The sequence below is a fragment of the Pipra filicauda genome, unplaced genomic scaffold (genome assembly GCF_003945595.2).
Source record: "Pipra filicauda isolate LSUMZ 115617 unplaced genomic scaffold, ASM394559v2 scaffold314_size1190085_pilon, whole genome shotgun sequence".
Lineage (NCBI taxonomy): Eukaryota > Metazoa > Chordata > Aves > Passeriformes > Pipridae > Pipra > Pipra filicauda.
This window is the reverse complement of record NW_024104437.1, coordinates 877852-896883: the sequence shown is the minus strand read 5'-3', so window position 1 is coordinate 896883 and position 19032 is coordinate 877852. Positions and strand designations below refer to the sequence as shown.

The following is a 19032-nucleotide window of genomic DNA, read 5'->3' as shown; positions in this document are numbered from 1 at the left end:
GTTGCTAATACTTAACATCAGTAAAAGGTGCATTGCTTCAGTTTCCCTGGAGGTGGGTTTTTTCCTGCCGCAGTCCTTAAATAGCTAAATAAAACATGCAGGGGGACATGCTTGCCTTCTGTGGAAACCTGAGCTACAGAATTCCCTGATTTCTCTACAGAAATACACACATGAAATCAGACCCAATGGTGTTTAAGCCCCGTGGCTGAGCCTGAGGGTGCCTGAAGGGTCTTTCCCATGGTCATGAAAGCCAGTCACGGCTATGACAGGAGTTCTTGTAACTGCTGTGTAATAGCACATCATTCAAATAATTATTGCAAATATTGCCCTGTGCTTAATCTATATCCATCTCATTTGGCTCAGGAGTACAATAACTAACAAACTACTGATGGTGTCTGTATCAGTTTGTATTGATTGAGTTTCATGCAATACAGATAACAGTGAGGCACACGGCCAAGTTTAGGTATTGCACATTAGTGCTTTAATCTCAAAACTCCTACAGTACTTTGATATTTATGAATATATCTAATATATGTGTATATTATATAATCATATAATAATTTATAAACTAACTTTACTAAAAATCTGAAAACTTCTTATTTTTAGTAGAAAATCTGTTTCTCTTACTATAAACTGATAATTTAGTTAGAACTATAATAGAATCTATTAAGACTAATTTTAAAAGAACTTTTACAATAATAGCACCTACTTTTAAGTATTTTTATTTAAACTTTTTTTTCCTATTACTTAGCTGAAATGTGTTTGGTGCTGAATAGAAATTATATGAACCAACTGGATAGGTCTGAGCATTATGAAACACTATGAATATTTTTAAAAAATAATCTTAGTTTGAAACACTGCTGTTTTCCATATATATATATTACAGATATTTGTGATGCATTAAGAGAGTGGAGAAATTGCATCTGCATAAATGGAATTCTTTCACTGTATGTGGCAAAAAGTACAAGAACCAACTCAGTGTAGTCTGTGGACACTGAAAACATTTGCAGTTTGACTAATGGAATTTTTAAGGAATGAGTCACCGTTTCTTTTCCCATGAAAGTTGCATCAAGTTATACACTTGACTTATTTTTTTCAGAATTCTTTCTTTAAAATGAAAACATAATTTTAGCCACAGCGGTACATTTTTCCAAGGATTATGTGTATTTTTTCCAGGGGATTATTTCTTCTAAGAGGCACATCTTTATTTAGACTTCCAAGAAAGATCTTGTGGCCTGTAAGCACTAATACATTTGAAAATTATTATATCATTCAGCATTTTCTTTTTAAGCTTCAGATCTTTTTATGAAATGGAATGGCTCACTTATGCAAAATTTCACAAGAATCTGTAGCTGATTCTAGATTATAATTTCCAATTCTAATTATGGGCTTCTTTTCTCATTCTGCATAAAGTTACTGCAGTTTTGGGACTGCTGTTCTGTAAAAATTTTGCATACTAAGGTCTTCGCAGTGCCTAAGTCTACAGTACAACTGATTTCTGTATTAGTCATTCTCAGAGTGCATTTTGTCTGACCCATGTTTCAGTTCTGTGTATTAATTTTGTTTTGTTTCAAGCAAACTCCCATTTTTCTAATAGACACATCAGGTAATGACTACATATCTAGCTCATTGTAAACAGTTTGATTTTTTAATTTTATCTTTATTTCAGCATGAAAATAAATCCAATTGAATTTTGATGTGAGAAATACTTTGAGCTGCACTCAGTTGAACATTTTGCTTGATATTGTTTGTATAAAGATTAACATTTCCAGATTTCACTGATCTGTCTCTCATTGATAATAATTTCATTTTTATGCTTTCGTCTATATTTAATATTTACATTTAAGTAATAAGTGTTTTTACCTGTGGATGAAATAGGGCAGTGGTAGAAATGTACAGTTCGCCAGTGAATGTAACTGATTTTTGAATGAAAACAGTTAAATGACTTTCATAACATTTCCATTTGTATCCTAAATACTTTTTGAAATATTTTATTTTACTCTGCATGAATTGTACTCTGTGGTTTCCTTATTGGCTAATGTGACCAAGAGTCTAATCTAAAGGGAGCAGAATAAACTCACAACTGTCTCTGAGACTTGAGAGTACAGCATCACATTTTAGCATTAAAAGCAAACTTGAAAGCTTTGCAAGAGAGTTTGGCTCTTCAGTGATGGAAGATGCTGTTTCTAAAAGACAAAATAATCTTGCTTTTCTTCCTGCTGCTTTCCTATTGTGTGGGATTTTTTCCCCTCCTTTTAATTGGCTAATTTATATTCACTATGAAGAAAAAATTCAATACTTGTCTAGAATTTGGATTTCTGAGAGCTTGCTGATTAGTGGCTCCTGCATTGCAACGTGATTTGCCATCTAGGTTTGGAATTAAGGAGTTGCAATGTAAGCATTTTGTGAAGTTTCGTTAGACATCTAAGGAGAAAAGAGATTCAGGAATGTAATTTGTTGCAAAAGTTCTGAAAACCTAATAGACATGTATTACTAATTCTTGCAAGTGTATACATACTTTGTCTGCATAATGCCAAGCTATGGGAGATGAGTTCTCAGTGCGTAGCTGTGTTTGAAAAATTGCCTCATGGGTCAGTAATTGGTTGGGTTTTGTTTAGATTGTAAAGTGTTTAAAAAGCATCTATTATGCATTGTTCCTTGGAATGTTTAATTTCTAGACTTTAAATCTATGAAGTTGACATATTTGTCTGAATTTTCAGTAGCAGTGTAGGTTAAATACAATTACTGACCACATAGATATTTTTGTCTTTTTTAATGTGTGTTATCTGCATGAATGTGTTTTGATAGTATTTGTCTTTTGCAGGGTTTGAGAAACAAACCAAAGAAAACAGGGCATGTGAAACCAGACCTCATAGATGTTGATCTTGTAAGAGGTAGGTCTGAGCTAGAAAAAGCTGCATTTCTCAGTATAAAAATAACAGCCATTCTGTGTCTTATAACAAGAGTGTATTAGTAAGTTTAAAATAACCCCAAGCAAACAAAAACACAGCAACCCTATATAACCCTTCTCTGAAGTGGGTGGATAGGAAATACTGGTGAATTATGAAGTCTAGATTAAACTGAAGACTTAAGAATTTGATTTAAATTTTGCTGTATAGAGTTAGATTTTGAAAAAAACCCAAAACTTATGCATTATCATGGATAAACATTTTAAAATTTTTAGTTCAGAAATCTCCAACTACCAGGCATTCAAACTTCTTCCAAATCTTCTGACATCTAGAGGAAAGGTTATGTTGAATTTTCTGCAGAATAGAAATTGTACAGACCATGACTGTTTCTTGCCTGTTTTAAATAACAAAATAGCAATAGAAGGATAGATAATATAAGATTTTTCATCCCTTAACTGTCCTATAGTAAGTCTGTGCAATATGAGCTGCTTTTCCCCTGCATCCCTTAGTGAGTCCCACCTGCCCAGACAGCATCTCCTTCTCCTCTGAAAGGTGACTTGGAGAGCTATTCCCAGAGACTCACTGTGAGTGTTTCACACTTGGACAGTGGGGTCGATGGCTCTTCTGGGACAGCCCTGGGAGGGGCCTGGTCATGGTGTTTGTTCCATGGTTTGGATTTCCACCTGCTTTTTTGCCTCCGTCCTAATCTGGGCATGGGGATATGGGCCTGAGGTGAGCTGATGGTTCCAATGATGGGTCCAGAAAAACCCCAAAAGGATATTACTTGGTCTCCCCCTCCTGTTATTATCTCTTTTAACATCTGTGGGTGTGCAATATTACAATATAACCTTTTAAAAATGGGAATGTGAGAGAAAGAAACAAAATCAAATAACATTTGAACTTTTAAAGTATGATGATGTAAGTGAATAACATTTAAATGACTGCTCTGCGTGGATGTCTAAGTTGGCATTAAAGCAATTTCAGTGCTGGCAGTGTTTTACCTGTGGCAGCACGGAGCTCACTAATACCAATTCTGCTGGTAAACGAGGTGGGGATGGCATAGAAGCATGCAGTAGTTGCCATTTCCAATCAATAACTTGGCATAATTTAAGTCACATCCCCATTAAGTAAATGTTACACACTTTCTAGCTGGGAATTTGCAGGAAGAAAAAGAAATGGAGAGAAAGGACATTTGAATGAGAGAGATGAAAAATGGTGTGGAAGGAGAGACAAAAATATTCTTTGGGTGGCTTCCCTGCTCCTGAGGCTAGTCCTCAGTTGGACAGATCCACTTCAATGCTTCTCAACCTTATTCCATTTTCCCATATGACATGGCTGGAGCAATTTACAGATGTTGATATTTTAGGTCCCTTTGCTGTGTTGGAAAGGGCTCTGCTGTGCATGCATGGACATGTAGTTTTCATAAGACTTCTTTTGTTTAATAACAAGTTTCTGATACCTCTATGAAAAAGCAATTTTTAGTAATTTATTTAAAAGTAATTTTGACATAGTAAGAAATGCCAATGCTTTGTTATTCAAACATTCCAAAATGCAGGAATTTTTGGAAATTCCTGATAATGGCAACCAAGAGGGCACCAACAATTTATGCCGATTTTGGATGGAGGAGATAGTTATTTAAAGGAGCAATTATTAAACACAATTATTTGAATAAATCTCGTACTTCCACCATTTCACTATCTTAACTACTCTGCTAGAGTAGAGTTTTTGTACAATTAGAGTTTTTTTATTAGCCGTAAAATGAAATAAATCTAAATTTCTTTTTTTTTTTTTTTTTTTTTTTTTTTTTTTTCTGCTTTTGCTAAAGCAAAACCTGAAAGTCCTTGGACATCTTTGACCCGCAAAGGAATCGTGAGAGTTGTTTTCTTTCCGTTCTTCTACAGGTGGTGGCTACAAGTGACATCACGGGTCATTTTTTTCTGGCTGCTTGTTCTTTACCTTCTCCAAGGTAGAGTTGGATTACAGCATCAACTTCAACTGAATGCCTTATTTTAACTGTATGGAAGCTGCAGTATGCTACTTGGTGCATGTTATGCTGTTAAGGTTCATTCCAGTATTTTCTGTCTCTTCATTAACATTTCTTTTACATATATATTAGGGACAAAATGAAAAATTTAAGGATCTCCTCACAGACTGTCTTCAGCATTTAGCACACATTAGTTTGTCACCTCTGTGTATAATTTAGGTTTTCAGGGCTATCTAATTTAGTTCAGGACTGAACAATATTGAAGAAACCTTTGGCTTAGGGAGTGTATCTTGCCTTCGATTTTTGGTGTGTCTGGTTCTTGTGCAGATCAAGAGCTCTGATCAAGAAACAAGCAAGGCCAAGCCTGCCAAGGTGTGTGCAGCTTGTGCAGCCTCGTAGGATGATCTGATGGACCAGTTTCCAGTTGTCCTTCCACATGTTATTTTGTTACATGAGAGGCAGTGACCTTCTAGCTTACTTCAGTCTGACCTCAACCGTGCTCCTGAATGACTGGCAAATGAGGGACTTACTGTCCTCTGTGCTTCTGCTGTTTTTTCTACTGCAATGGGGAGACTACGCATCTTAATTTTATGTTTCCTAAATTATAGAAGGGCTATTGGGAAACTGGAGTTCACAACTCCAGTGAATGGAGTTCACAACTTTTCGGATGTTCAGTATTGAGTTCGAGCAATCTGACTTTGTGATTCTCTTAAATATATGTAATATATAAGAAGAAAACTAGAAAGGAAGAAATATAATGGAGTGAGTCAGTATCTAAAAGGGTGAAGAATAAGTGTTTCAGAAGTATGTACAACAGAAATGGAACAGAAGGTTAATGAAAGTTGGGAGCATTTTAAGTACCCTGAGAAGCTAAATGACTAATAGATTTTCCACTGAAATCAATTAAGATACAATATTACGTTTTTAATTTTGCCATCTGTCCTTTCAGTTGTGAATCACTATATCATTTGGAAATTTTAATTAAAAAAGATAGGGACTTTAAAAAAAAATGACAGTACCTCATGTGGTGATGTTAGCAGCTATAAAATTATTTTCATAGTGCCAGTGCCTCAAGACCTGCAATGCTGGCAAATATTCATGTGACCTCTTATCAAAAGTCCTTCTTATCCTCATTTCTGAGATAGGTTCCTAAGAAGTATTGTTGCATACATTAGCATTTGTCTATACTACAGTAAGAGATCTCATAGTGTTAATAATTTTAAACTCATTTATAGTAATATAGGTAGTAAAAGACAGAAATTGTAGTTAGCTACTATGTTCATAGGTGTCTTATTCTGAGAAACAGTAATTTTTTATATTCCTATTGGGAAATTTATTTTAAAAATTTATGGAGTTTTCATAAGACTCTAAAAGTAGCAAAATAGTAAGACAATGCAGATTCTGAGTGCAAGCAAGTTTTTAGGACATTAATTACAGAACTATCTTATAATTAACGCTTTCCCCCCTCAGATTTCTTGAGATCTGTGATTTACTAAGTTATAATTGGAATGCATCAGTTCCCTAACCCATATAGCCTATAACATGATGAAGTATTTCTGATATTTCTGAGGTTGTGAATTAACAAATAAAATAATTAATTGTATTCCATATCACTCTATAGACTATTTTAAATACTTGATATCTAAACTGTGCTGAATTAGCTGCAGAGTTTTTGATAGTTTTTGAAATAAATTAAAAGAACATGGAAATGAAATTAAATTGACAGATTTACTTACTGGAAACTATTTAAAACACACTCCATCCCACCCCCCCTAGCACTGTGCTCAGTTACTGATTTTAACAAGGTTGGCAAGGCAGCACCAAAACGTCAAGAATCTATGATGGAAACGTAAGAAATTTCAAATTCCAGTAGCCATAATTCTACCCTGAATCTGGATTTTGTATTGTAACTTGGACTTTCTGTCATCATGACAGATTCTCACTGACATTGTTGTAAAATGGTCTGATTTTATTTTGTTTATATATGTTTAGTTAAATTATTTTCTTTAATTATGAAGTGTTTTCTATAGATTTATGAACTGCATTACTGCTTTAAAATTGATTAGGTTTAAGAGGATACTTGCTAGCATTTATGTAAGTCTGTAGAAAAAGCTCTTTCCTTGGCTGTACATTTAAACTCCAGGTTTATTTGCATTGGTTTCCTTTAGTGTAAAGTGCTTAGCACAATGTGTGATAAGAGAACTACAGACAAATGTTTTTTGTTCAAGGTCACAGAACAGGCCAGCGACTTAAGGTAGAAGTAAAACCTTTTTCTTGTGACTCCTTATCTATCTAATATATAATAGTACCTCATTTTTACTTTAAAAATGTTTTTATATTCTAATGGGAAAATCAAGAGTGAAAGTACAGTGTATATCTCTATCATGTATTTCTTAAGTATGAAGCAAGAAACTTTAACAGTGATGTAATGATTGTTTACTGTGGTGGTGAGATACATAAGTATGTATGCCTTTTTAAATTTGCTATTACAAGTATTTCAAAGCCTTAAATGCTCTAAAAATAAATGCTTGTTGGTCTTTGAAATGTATGATTGCTTTCTTTGAGACAGCTTTTTGCTCAGTGTGATATAATTTCATTTGTGTCTGTTTCACAAAATAAACCACTGTGTTTTAGGAAAGTGGAAGTCCAAATACTATGAATATGTAAAGAAATAATTAAAAGTGCTGTGAGAAATCCTGTTCTGACCACTCCTACCTACCTGTTGGTAGGACCAATTCTTGAATAACCTGAAGGAGAGCATATTGACACTCTGGGCACAAAGAAATTCTTGGATTTCCCTCCCCTCCCACTGAAAAGATCAGGAGATTTCCTAAATCTGTGTGAAACGTTGTGGTGGGAGTCCCCAGTCTACAGATTCCTGTCTTCTGGAACATGATTTCTTCTAGACAACTCTGCTTTGCTAAATGTCTATTAAGTAGCAGTAGTGAAGTTTAAAATTATTTTGTGTAGACCTACTCCTGCAAATCATTTCACATGGATCTCTGGAGCTCTGTGTTCTCAGAAGAATATGTTTATCCTAATTTTATGGTAGGAGTCAAAATTGGCTACTTCTTTACACTCTTACCTCATGAAGATAATGTATGTGTGAGAACCTAGATAAGCTCATTTAGAAAGAGACAACGATATCTGTACCTTTTTTTATTATTTTTTAATAAGCTGGATTTCTCATAGATGCATACTGTCTTTCTGAGAAACCTCATGCGGCAAAAACTTATTCCACACGTAATAATAAAAGATACCCTGTGTGTTCTATGCAAGACTATTGTGCTTTAATTTAGGAAAAAGACTGAGGAGAAATTAGAAATAGTTTTTCCACAATCAAAAATATTTCAGTTGTTTCATATGTTCATTATGTTTTTAATACTGGTTACCTTGTAAAAGATTAGTTAATGAAAAACACATTGAATCTCTTTTTAGTGGAGAACATCACGTCCAGGTATCTGCTGTTAGGTGTGGCTTCATGTGATTCATTTTAGGTGTTTGAATATGGCATGTAGCTTTGCATGTGGCTGCATTTTTTTCGATTAATTTTGGGCTTTTTTAATTTTGTTTTGGGCTTTTTTTTTTTTTGATAGCTTCTCTCAGCTGATTTATAGACACAGCACTCCAAGCCAGAGAGGCAGAGTGGCAAGGACATAGAATAAGCAGAAAAAGAGAGGGGTTACCTCTCCTGCCTGCCCCACACCTGATGAATGTGTTCAGATTGACCTGGGGCCTGTAAAAATGTTTCTAAGTGGTCGGGCTGTGGGTACAGGAGAAAGAATAGCTGGATGGGTGTTGGCTGTATGTGGAAAGTGGTTATAGGGTTACAAAATTATTAGTTAGCGATGGAATTAGAAGCTCCTCCTTTTCCAACCACAAGTGCTAGTTAGAGTCCTGGTCACTTCAGCTGAACTAGCTCGTAGTTTACATGCTTTGTCTCTGATCTTTCCTCACTGCTAAAAAATATACACACAAGTATATGTGAAATATATACTTGGTTGCTCTTATGAGTGGCTGTCTATCCAGATGGGCAATTTTGTCCTTTAACTGGAATATGGAGTTTAAAATACATTCTACTATAAAGAGTTTCTAGTCTTAAGTCTCAATTAACTTGTTGGATTGTGCTGTGTCATTACAGGTGATCTAGAATTCCATTTGTTTAAGCTGCTTTTTGGTTTTTTCTCCTGCAAGTGTTTCACTGTAATTTAAAGTTGTTTCATGACAGATAGAGCTTTCCAAATGCTTTTCCCCACCTTCATTCTGCCACCTTTTTTTTGAGCAATACCTATAATATTGTGTGAAATTAAAGAAAGGTATTAAGACAGTAGGCAACTGTTTAAACCTTTATCGCTGCTGGTTTTTAGCAATTAGGATTTCTCTCTCAGAATTACATGAGGTGATTTAAATACAGGTAAAGGGCTAACTGACTGGTTTTGGTTTTAACAAGAGCCATATAACGAGTAGGCCATTTCAGGCATTTCAAATATTGAACTCAACTTCATTTCCCTTCTTTTCCAGTTGCTGCTGTAGTGCTATTCTATGCAGCCCAAAGCCCACATAATATACCTCTGACTGAAGTCATTGGGCCGATATGGCTAATGTTGCTACTTGGGACTGTGCACTGTCAGATTGTTTCAACACGAACTCCTAAGCCACCTCCTAGCACAGGGGGTAAAAGAAGAAGGTATAGTCTGTGTTAAAGTACTTTATCATTTAGGATTGTTGAACTACTGTAAAGAACATGCATGAAAAAAATGTAGGGGGTTACAGTCTCTATTTTGCAAGAGATGAGAAATTAGTGCTCTGTTTTTATTTGAAACTTTAAAATGGGTGCTTAACTGTGCTCTTTAACTTTTATGCATTGGCTAATTTATGCATAATTTTATTTGAATTTTAATGCATTGAATCTGAATTTTTGCCTCAAAACAGTTTCTATCTGAATAGAGTGACAATGTTTATATTACTGCAAATGTAGTTTTATAACTATGCAATACTGTCCAGTGATCTGTGGGAAGCATACATTAAAGGAGATGCTCTCTGAAGTGTAGAACCTTTCTTCCAAGTACTTCACTGACTGGTTTGCCACTGTGAGTTGTCCCATTAAAATGGGAAACCCTGCAGTAGTGAATTTTGTAGTCTAAGCCTCTGATGATGAAGTGAAATTTATTTTGTGTTTAAGTGTTATGATAATGTGCAATGTTTAGTTTTATTAAATGGAATTTATAAAATTTATACGATAAAACTTTAGCAAAATACTTTTGAAATCTTGCTTGTTTTTGCATGCTTAAACTGCTGAACACATTACAGAACTAGCAAATTGCACTTACAAAGCTACTTTCCAATTTTAATCTCTTTTGATGAAGGAAATTAAGGAAAGCAGCACATTTGGAAGTACATAGGGAAGGAGATGGCTCTAGTACCACAGATAACACACAGGAGGGAACAGTGCAGAGCTACGGTACAAGCACCTCTTGCAGTATTGGCGCTGTCTTCAGAGATATCTGGCATGCTGCTTTCTTTTTATCAGGGTTTGTATTTATTTAAGGCTACGTATGTGTTAGAGATGCACTATCCCTTTTCTAAATAAGTAAACATTGATGTAATGATTAAACTTCTATTGATCTAGTTTTTTGTTCTTAATAGCAAACTCCTCTCAGTATTTGAAAACGTACTAATTGTTGTTTCTTGACTTTTGCAAATGCTGATGCAATAATTTTGAAAAAATATGGAATTATCATAGAATAATTTGTGTTGGAAGGAACCTTAAAGATCATCTGGTTCTATCCCCCCTGCCATGGTCAGGGACACCTTCCACTGGACCAAGTTCAAAGCCCCATTCATCCTGGCCTTGCACACTTCCAGGGATGGGGGATCCACAGCTTTGCTGGGCAACCTGTTCCAGTGCCTTAGCACCTCCACAGTAAATAATTTTTTCCTTATATCTAAACCTGCCCTCTTTCAGTTTGAAGCCATTACCCCTTGTCCTGTCTTTACATGCCCTTTTAAAAAGTCCCTCTCCAGCTCTCTTGTAACCCCCTTTAGGACTGGAAGGTGCTGTAAGATCTCCCCAGAACCTTCTGTTCTCTGGGCTGAACAAACCCAATTCTCCAAGCCTGTCTTCATAGGACAGGTGCTCCACCCTCTGATCATCTTCTTGTCTCTCCTCTGGACTTGCTCCAACAGATTGATGTCCTTCTCATGTTGAGGGCCCCAGAGCTTAGCACAGTACTCCAGGCAGGATCTCACGAGAGTGAGGTAGAGAATTAACTTTTATTTAATTAGGACTACTCTGTGTGGGCTATCAGGAACAAACCAGCTCAGTTTCTCAGTTCAACTCTTCAGTTTTACTTTATTACATTAGCTGCTTATTACTCGGAAAGAACGCTTATTGAACTCTGTCACTGTCATCAAATCACACACTTTTTCTGAAGGAAAAGCTTTCAGGATTCAAATAGGCACAGTGTTTAGTTTATAAATAAATGTAGAAGATATGTTTTGTTATAATTAGAAGAAACACCTAAACCTGTTGGATTCCAGAGCTATCTTGGAAAGGATCAATCTGCTCATGTAGTGCCCTGGGCAATTAAAAAGTTTTTTTAAAAAAACCAACATTCTATAGCAGTATGTGTTCAAGATATGCTATACACGCAGTATTTTGAGTGCTATGTATCAGCATGTATTAACAAGTGAAAATTTGCTCATAGTGTGAAATTGAGAAAAGGGATACTGCAAAGTTATTACATTGATGTTTTGTTGTGCATGCTGCATCTTAAATATGGCAACACTAATATGTCTGTCATACCTGTGATATGTGCTCTTAACCACTGGGAAAACTTATGTTATGTTACATAAGTTATATAAGTTATATATAAGATATTCTGGGAATATCTACTTGAAACCTTGAAGAAGTTTTAACAATGTTTTAAAATATTGCAAGAGGAGAGTTCATTTGACTTTTTCCTGTGTAGATTAATCTAGCTTTGATAAACTGTAGGTCACAGTAATAGGCACCATGGCTGTTCTTCAGGTCTGAATGCATTACTTTGTTGTATGTTTTGATTATAGTCTTGTAAATTTTTAAATGTTTTCCATTCATTGAAGATACTGATCTTCAATAAGAAGAGAAGTGTTGGAAGATTCATTTTTTCCTTACCTTTCCTCCTGTTGGACTCAGGCTGTTTTCAGTTGAGAAGGGCTGTGTGGAACTTACTCTAAAGACTTGTTTAAACCATTTAATGAGAGGTAGTGTGTATATATATATAGATGTTAAGCCTCCATGATTACTACTTAGCATATACAGTATCTTCAAAGGATAAAAGAGCACAGAGTGACTGAGAATGCTGTAAATAGCCCTTAGTCCTTTGTCACCTCTTCAGTTGCAGAGGCACAGTTGTTTGTATGTCTGGAGCCATACAAACCATATGAGGAACTTGTCTAGTTGAAAAAATAACCTCTTTTTCAACCATGCAGTTCAGTTTCTTCATGTAATTTTTTTCATGGTAATGCAAACAGCTTTGTCAGCAGTGTGGGATGGCAGAGTGGGGCTGGGAGTGAGGAAGCAAGAGCACAGTGTGGAGTACATTGACTACTTGGTAATGTTGCTTAAAGAATATCTTAGGAAACCTCAGTGCAAGGAAGCTTCACAGTGACAGCTGTCTTGTTTCCTAAGACATATTTGGGAACTCTTTAGATAAGCACATTAGACTGTCTCATTAGTGTTTATTTACAGCAGTTTTTCACATATATTAAGCTTTGACATACATTTTCTGGAGTTTTAAATATAGGTTATAAATACATGATTTCAAAATTAACCTCAGAAATTATGTTCTCTGGTTTAGGGCAGGAGCCTGCGTACTTAGATCATTTGCCTACGCTCAGGTCATTGCTAATCTGGAACTGTGTATTCAGTAAATATCCTTTTGAATGGCAGAACTCAGTCTGACTGATAAAATATAATTCTGTACTTTAATCCAGCACAGTGACAGTTTAGAAAATACTGAATAGTTTCACTGGAAAAGAAGGCAATATCCACACAGGTGATTTATTCAGAAGGTAGTACTGATTTGAGACTTTACTCTGTGTCCTTACTCCAGTGGAAATCTTATAACTTCTCTAAAAGTTTCACAGTGGGAACAGGGAGGAGAGTTTTTGTGACCAACCCCAATGGTAATACATTGGAATAGAGTACTTGACAGTGAAAATCTAAAGTCTTCCAGAAATTTGATTTAAATCTTCCTTAGTATTTTCTCTAGCTAATGCATAAATAAGACTAAAAGTCATTCTTGACTTAGATGTTGCACATGTTCAAACCTTTTAAGACCTTGGATTCATTCATGGCGTTGTCTGTCTTGCTCTAAATACTTTTAGTTCTAGCATAAAACTGTAAAAGTTGATTGATGATATATGTATATATAGTAATATATATAGTAATTCTAGGAAACTATACATTTCTGTCTGCTAGGGAAAAACTTTTTTGTTTGTTTGTTTTGTTTGTTTTGTTTTTGTTTGTTTTTGTTTGTGTTTTTGTTGTGTGTTTTTTGATTTTTTTGTTTGTTTGGTTTTTAGCACAATATAGTGCATGAAAGTCTAATTTTAAGCCTAAATGTATGTTTTTCTGGCTTAAGGCTTACACTTAAACTTAGGGATTCTTACAAAAGATAACTGGCTTTTATGTTAGAAGCAAATAAAGACTTCAGACAAGCTACCTGTTTTTCAGAATGAGCCTTAGTTGATATCAGATGGGTAGTGTTCCTCTTGTGATTTTAGCACTTAAACATTGCTGGAGTAGTGAAATCCTGTCTGAACAAACTGTCCATATATGTCTAAGTTCTTTCTTTTATCTGTTCTTATTCAACTGTTTGAGGCTACTTCTTCCTAGTAGCTTTAAAATTTTTTATAAAATGTATAAAAACTTCTCAAGTCAAACTTGGAATAGTTCTTGTTAATCCACTCCTGTTGTGGAGGAAGTGTGTCTGACTGCATGTGTGTGTGCATGTGATGTGAACTGTGTTTGCTTTTGCACTGTTAAAAAGAAATTTTTGAATAGTGCTGGAAGCATATTTAATGAATTACAAATTTGCTGCTCTGGATTCCTCCTTATTGCAGATAATTTAATATTAGTGCTACTTCCTTAGTATTCACAACTGACCTTATTGAAACTTTTACAGTGAGTTGCCACTTAAAGGACAGTACTTGCTTTATTCCAAACATGGAAAAGCAAAGTTTTCTATTCAATAATAACTGGAGCTTTCCCTATCGTCAATTGTCTTCATTAACTTGGCTAAACAGTGGCATTAAGGAATGGCACAGAAATAAAGTTCTAATGTGTTTACTGGTGATAGCTTGACCTTTTTGTCCAAAGCCTCAGTAATGTTTTAGATTATCTTAATGGACCTAGAAAATTCAAGCTCCTTATGTGAGCTCTCACATTGGCAGTCTGCAAACAGGAGGCTCACTGACTGATCTCCAGCACACCACACATGCTAAAGCATGTGCTGGCTCTTTACTTTTGTAAGCTTATAATAAAACTTAATCCATGCAAATATATAGTAGCTGCAGAAAGTGTCTCTGATGGTTTTGTATTCTTTTAGAAATTAAGTTGGCCAAGAATTTTGGGAGTAGGTCAGAGAATACTAGGTGAGTTCCATAGCTTCATATAAGAGAAGTGGAGCAGCAGTTCCTTTGCTTTAAAATAAATGTAAATGTTAGATTTTTTCTAGTCAGGGGTGAAGAAATGAGATTAAAGATGAAAAGGGAAGATGAAACACCATGGTAACATTGTCCCTTCTCTTCATTATTTTGTCTGCGTTCCGACAGCAGAATTGGTCCTTTTTGGTTTCTTTTCCATTTTATCCAGCTCTTCCTAATGAATTTTTGTGTTCAGGACTCCCCTTTATGTGTGGGATACCTTATCTTGGAAGGAATGTGAGGCGACTATCCAAATTCTCCCAATTTGTTTGATGTACATACTAAAGAGGAATTTAATCTTCTGCTGTGTAATCCAAGCCCTCACAGAATGCCTCACTCCTTAAAGAGAAAGGCAATACATATTCCCTCATAGGAGCACAAGATCAACTGGACAGATTCTTGGTAGTTCTATGATCTATGCTCAGTGTTCTGCTTGTAATAAAAATAAAAAATTCTGGAAGCTTTATTTATAACACTCTCCTCTCCCTCTCTCCCCCCTGCTTCCCCACCAAGCGTTCTGAGAATCTAACAAGCAAAATCTAATTTACTTTGAGAATACAGAAGCTTAATTGAAGACTAAAAGTAGTCTCTGTCAGTAAGGTAGCAAACTGTTATTCCTTTTCATTCCTTCATCCACTGCACTTTCTAGTTTGGAAGTGTAATCATCCAAATGTTTGCTTTGAGAAAGCCTTTTTCTTACATTAGTCTTGCTGCTACATCTATTGACTAGTAAAGGGCCTTGGTTCTAGAGGATGTTATGGAAGACTTTTCACCATTATAAGTAGTCTTAAGATTTTATGCTTTGAAAAAAGGTTTAATTATTGTGTTTGTAAGATATATTTAAAAATGTTACTGAGGTGTTACAGGATAATACAGAAAAAGGTAAATCCCCTTCTGTTTAGCAGAGTTGTCAATAAGCAAAGTGTATTTAAAACAACAAAAAACATCTGTGTAGAGAGTAATAAAAGGCATGTTTGCAGCTTCAGGAAATCGCATGCTTGCTTTGAATTAATAATCCTTAAAGCAACTTCTATCATACCTCTTTTCTCGTTAAGATGGAATAGAGGAGTTTCTCGTTTACTTTTGAGGTTTGTGGTTCTTCTATTGCCAAAGTTGCTGTGAAAGTTTTAGTTTTAAAAAATATATTTCCTTTTCTTTCAGTAGATAATGGTGCACATTTCATTCACACACTCTGACAGTTTATACTTTCCAAAAATTGTTACAAAATAATGAGTATTATTTACAAGATTAAATAGTTACAAATACTGCATCAAGTGTTAATGTTGTTTATTTCTGGTCATCTTAGTAGTAGAACTAAAACAGGATCTGAGAGGAATAAGCAGGACTTAGACTGGGAAATAATTGAGAGAATAATTAATTTAATACATGTATTTGTTTTAAATATAGGTCTAAGAAAGCAAAGAACTCAATAGATAAATCCACAGAGACTGATAATGGCTACGTGTCCCTTGATGGGAAAAAGACAGGTAAAGGCAGTGAAGAATGTGTGCAGGCCCACGAGCGTCGCTGTGAAGTGATCAGGCCAGAAGAGACAGGGTGGAGCACTTCGACAGCCAGAGAGGTCTTCAGCAATCACAGTCATCACAAAGTAAGTGCGCTTGTTGCTTTCGAAGGAAGATTATTAATTTGTCAAATGATGATGAAGTCAGAATGAAAGTGATGAAGGTTCATCTCAGAGCAAAAACTTCGCTTTGTTCCTCTGCAGGAGGTGCTTTCTCAGCAGTGATAGCAAGGTTCAGTTGTCTTATCAGTTCCAAGCATTTTACGTTCTTCACGAAATTCATCAAATCAAGGACTTTTAAGAAAAAGGATTTTTAAACAGTTTTAAATTTCTTTGATAGAATGGATGAGATGTTTCTATGCTGAACTTGCTTTGTGAGAAGACCCACATTAAAGAAATTGGCAGAGACTAGAATAGGGTCCTTTCTTCTTCTCATCTCTTCCTCTGAAGAAAATCAAAACATTTCAGTGTCAGTGCAAAACACAGTAGAGAAGACATCCCAGACTGTTCTGCCTGTCCCTATTTCTGTCTGCAACTCAGCTGTCAAAAAGGGGAAATGTCCTGCCCTTGAAGCATCTCAGAAAATGGAGTTTGTCATGGAAGAGAGAATGATGTTGCAGGGGGAGGAAGGATTTGTTGTATTCACAGAGAGCAACTTTGCTATTTTTGTCCTTTTTGTGTTTCATTGATGACAGGAAGACTCTGAAGGGAACTTTACAAGGGCCTTTCTGGTGATCTCATAACAAATGAGAATATACAAAAAAGCTTTTCACAGTTGATCTTTTTGCTGCCCTTTTTCTTTCTGTTACTGTAAGGGCTAATTTAACTTTAGTTTAAAATCAGGGAAATGAGAAGTGAAATAAATAAGTGATCTCAGCATGCAATCTCTAGCACCTTATCCTTGAGAGAAGAGGTAAATGTTAGTTTTGTACTGTGTGTGTTGATAATTCCGTGTTAGAGTGTCTGCTATCTCAGTTTTGTTAGGGTTTTTTTGGTGTGGGGTTTTTTGGGTTTTGTTTGTTATAATTTTTTTCCCCAATGTAAATACATTTCCTCTAAGCCTTTCTTGCTAGGTTCAATTGAGACAAAATCACATCTAAAATAAGAATTTTGGAATTTTTCTTGGGTATAATATAAACTAGCCCTTCATTTGAAAAATGTTTATTTTGATGTTACAATCTCTGTTTCATAATGCTAATGGTACCAATTAATTTTGACACTTGAAAATATGTTAATATCTGGTTTAACTGAGCATAGATACTAAAGGTGTAGAAAGAAGTGTGATTTCAATAGTTGAGAACAAAGCTTAGTCTATATGACTGTAAGTCTTACTAGTACTGTGTTTCTTGCACCAGGACACTCACAGGATTGTGACAAACTTATCAGATGAAGTTTCCAGTGAAGAAGGGCCTGAAACTGGATATTCTTTACGTCGCAATGTGGAACGCACTTCTAGTGATTGTACGCTTCGAAACAGGAAATCTCACCATTACAAGAAACATTATCCTCTGGAGGTATGTTCATTTCTGATGCTTCTTGTCTGTAAATTGTTAAAACTTCTTGACTTCTTAATGAATAAGTATGTTTTCCTCAAACTTTTTTTACTCCTGTACTGGATTTTAGTAGTCTGTTATTTGGAAGTCACGTTGATGGGGGACAGAGATTTTTTTGTTTTAGTTTAATGACAGTGTTTTGAAATTTAGAGGTTTTAATTTAGTTTGTTTGAGCTTCATCCTATTTTTCAATTTGTTATAAGGAGCCTAAAATATGTTCTGTACATCTTGCCTCAGGTTATGGCAACTCTGTTACTGTCTCTTGACACTGGTTATCTCCTCTAAAAATTTGCTTTGTTACAGAAACAGTAGTAATTGACAATATACAAATTTTCATCATGCTGCTGCTCCTGTTTCTCTCCATTTAGTTTGTATTTTGGATTCACTGGCTTTCTTGTGGAGAACTCTGATTTACTCTGAGTTTTCATTCGCTCATGTTTGTTAAAACAATTTAAAATATTGTCATGAAGTCTTAACGAAATTGTTAATGCATAAAGATTCAGAAATTTTAAGAGACTTCATGACATCATGAAGAGAGGAGTTCATAGATTCCATATTAGCAGAGTCCTTAACTGTAAGGACTCAGACATTGAAAGAGAAAGGCATATCCTATTGTGGTTTTATTTGTTTATTTATTTATTTATTTAAGAAATTATGCTCTTTTTTGCTAATGGTATGCAACTTAACAGATATACAGAACACTTTAAAGGCTGTATTGCTGTTTTTTTTCACTAAGACTGTGACCAAAGAGTGTAAAGAATAAAATCAGCTCTGAAAAAAGTCCACTGCCAGGTGGGTTTGATAGGCAGAGTCTCATGAGTAGGCTCTCTACTTGATATAAGAAATGTCTCCTTGGAAGGGTTCAGATATTACTTTCTCTGATCACAACTGCAAAGCCTTGATGCTTTGCATAGGAAACTTTACTAGATGATCTTATCTTCTTTCACTTATTTCTCACAGACTTTGATTAAAAAGATCCAGAAGGCTTATTGATTTGAGTGTTTAATGCCTTTTGCATGTGTGGTTTAGGATAATTGAGCAGGTCGATACTTGGAACTGTTTGTTTCATATTACAGATGATGTCTCTTGACTGTATCCTTGTGCTGCTGTAGTGCTTGACAAGAGGAAGCAGAAAGACACTGTTACAGTTGATTTTTTCTTTTCTTAGCTTAAATATATTTTCTCTTGCATAGAGTACTTCAGAGGTAGGGAAGGCTGTGTAGATACCTTCAGAAACCGAAGAGACAAAATTCGCTCCATGTGTAGGTCTGGCAGTACTTTTTCACCCTGTTCCCCATTTACTGATCTGACTGATGCCATGAAAGAGGAAGCCTTTCTTTGTTGTTCCCAACTCGCCTCCCCCACACAATTACA

At 35.4% G+C, this 19032-nt stretch overlaps 1 protein-coding gene across 5 annotated transcripts in view; it reads left to right on the top strand.

Moving 5' to 3' along the window:
* Nucleotides 1-19032, top strand: part of PHTF2 (putative homeodomain transcription factor 2) — a 122110-nt gene that overhangs the window by 84391 nt on the left and 18687 nt on the right. For all 5 annotated transcript variants that reach the window (XM_027730026.2, XM_039383533.1, XM_039383535.1 and 2 more), the window contains 6 exons: nucleotides 2825-2895; nucleotides 4718-4875; nucleotides 9415-9580; nucleotides 10260-10424; nucleotides 15991-16192; nucleotides 17461-17619. In XM_027730026.2, the coding sequence (XP_027585827.1) occupies nucleotides 2825-2895; nucleotides 4718-4875; nucleotides 9415-9580; nucleotides 10260-10424; nucleotides 15991-16192; nucleotides 17461-17619 (921 nt within the window). The remainder of the gene's footprint in view (nucleotides 1-2824; nucleotides 2896-4717; nucleotides 4876-9414; nucleotides 9581-10259; nucleotides 10425-15990; nucleotides 16193-17460; nucleotides 17620-19032) is intronic.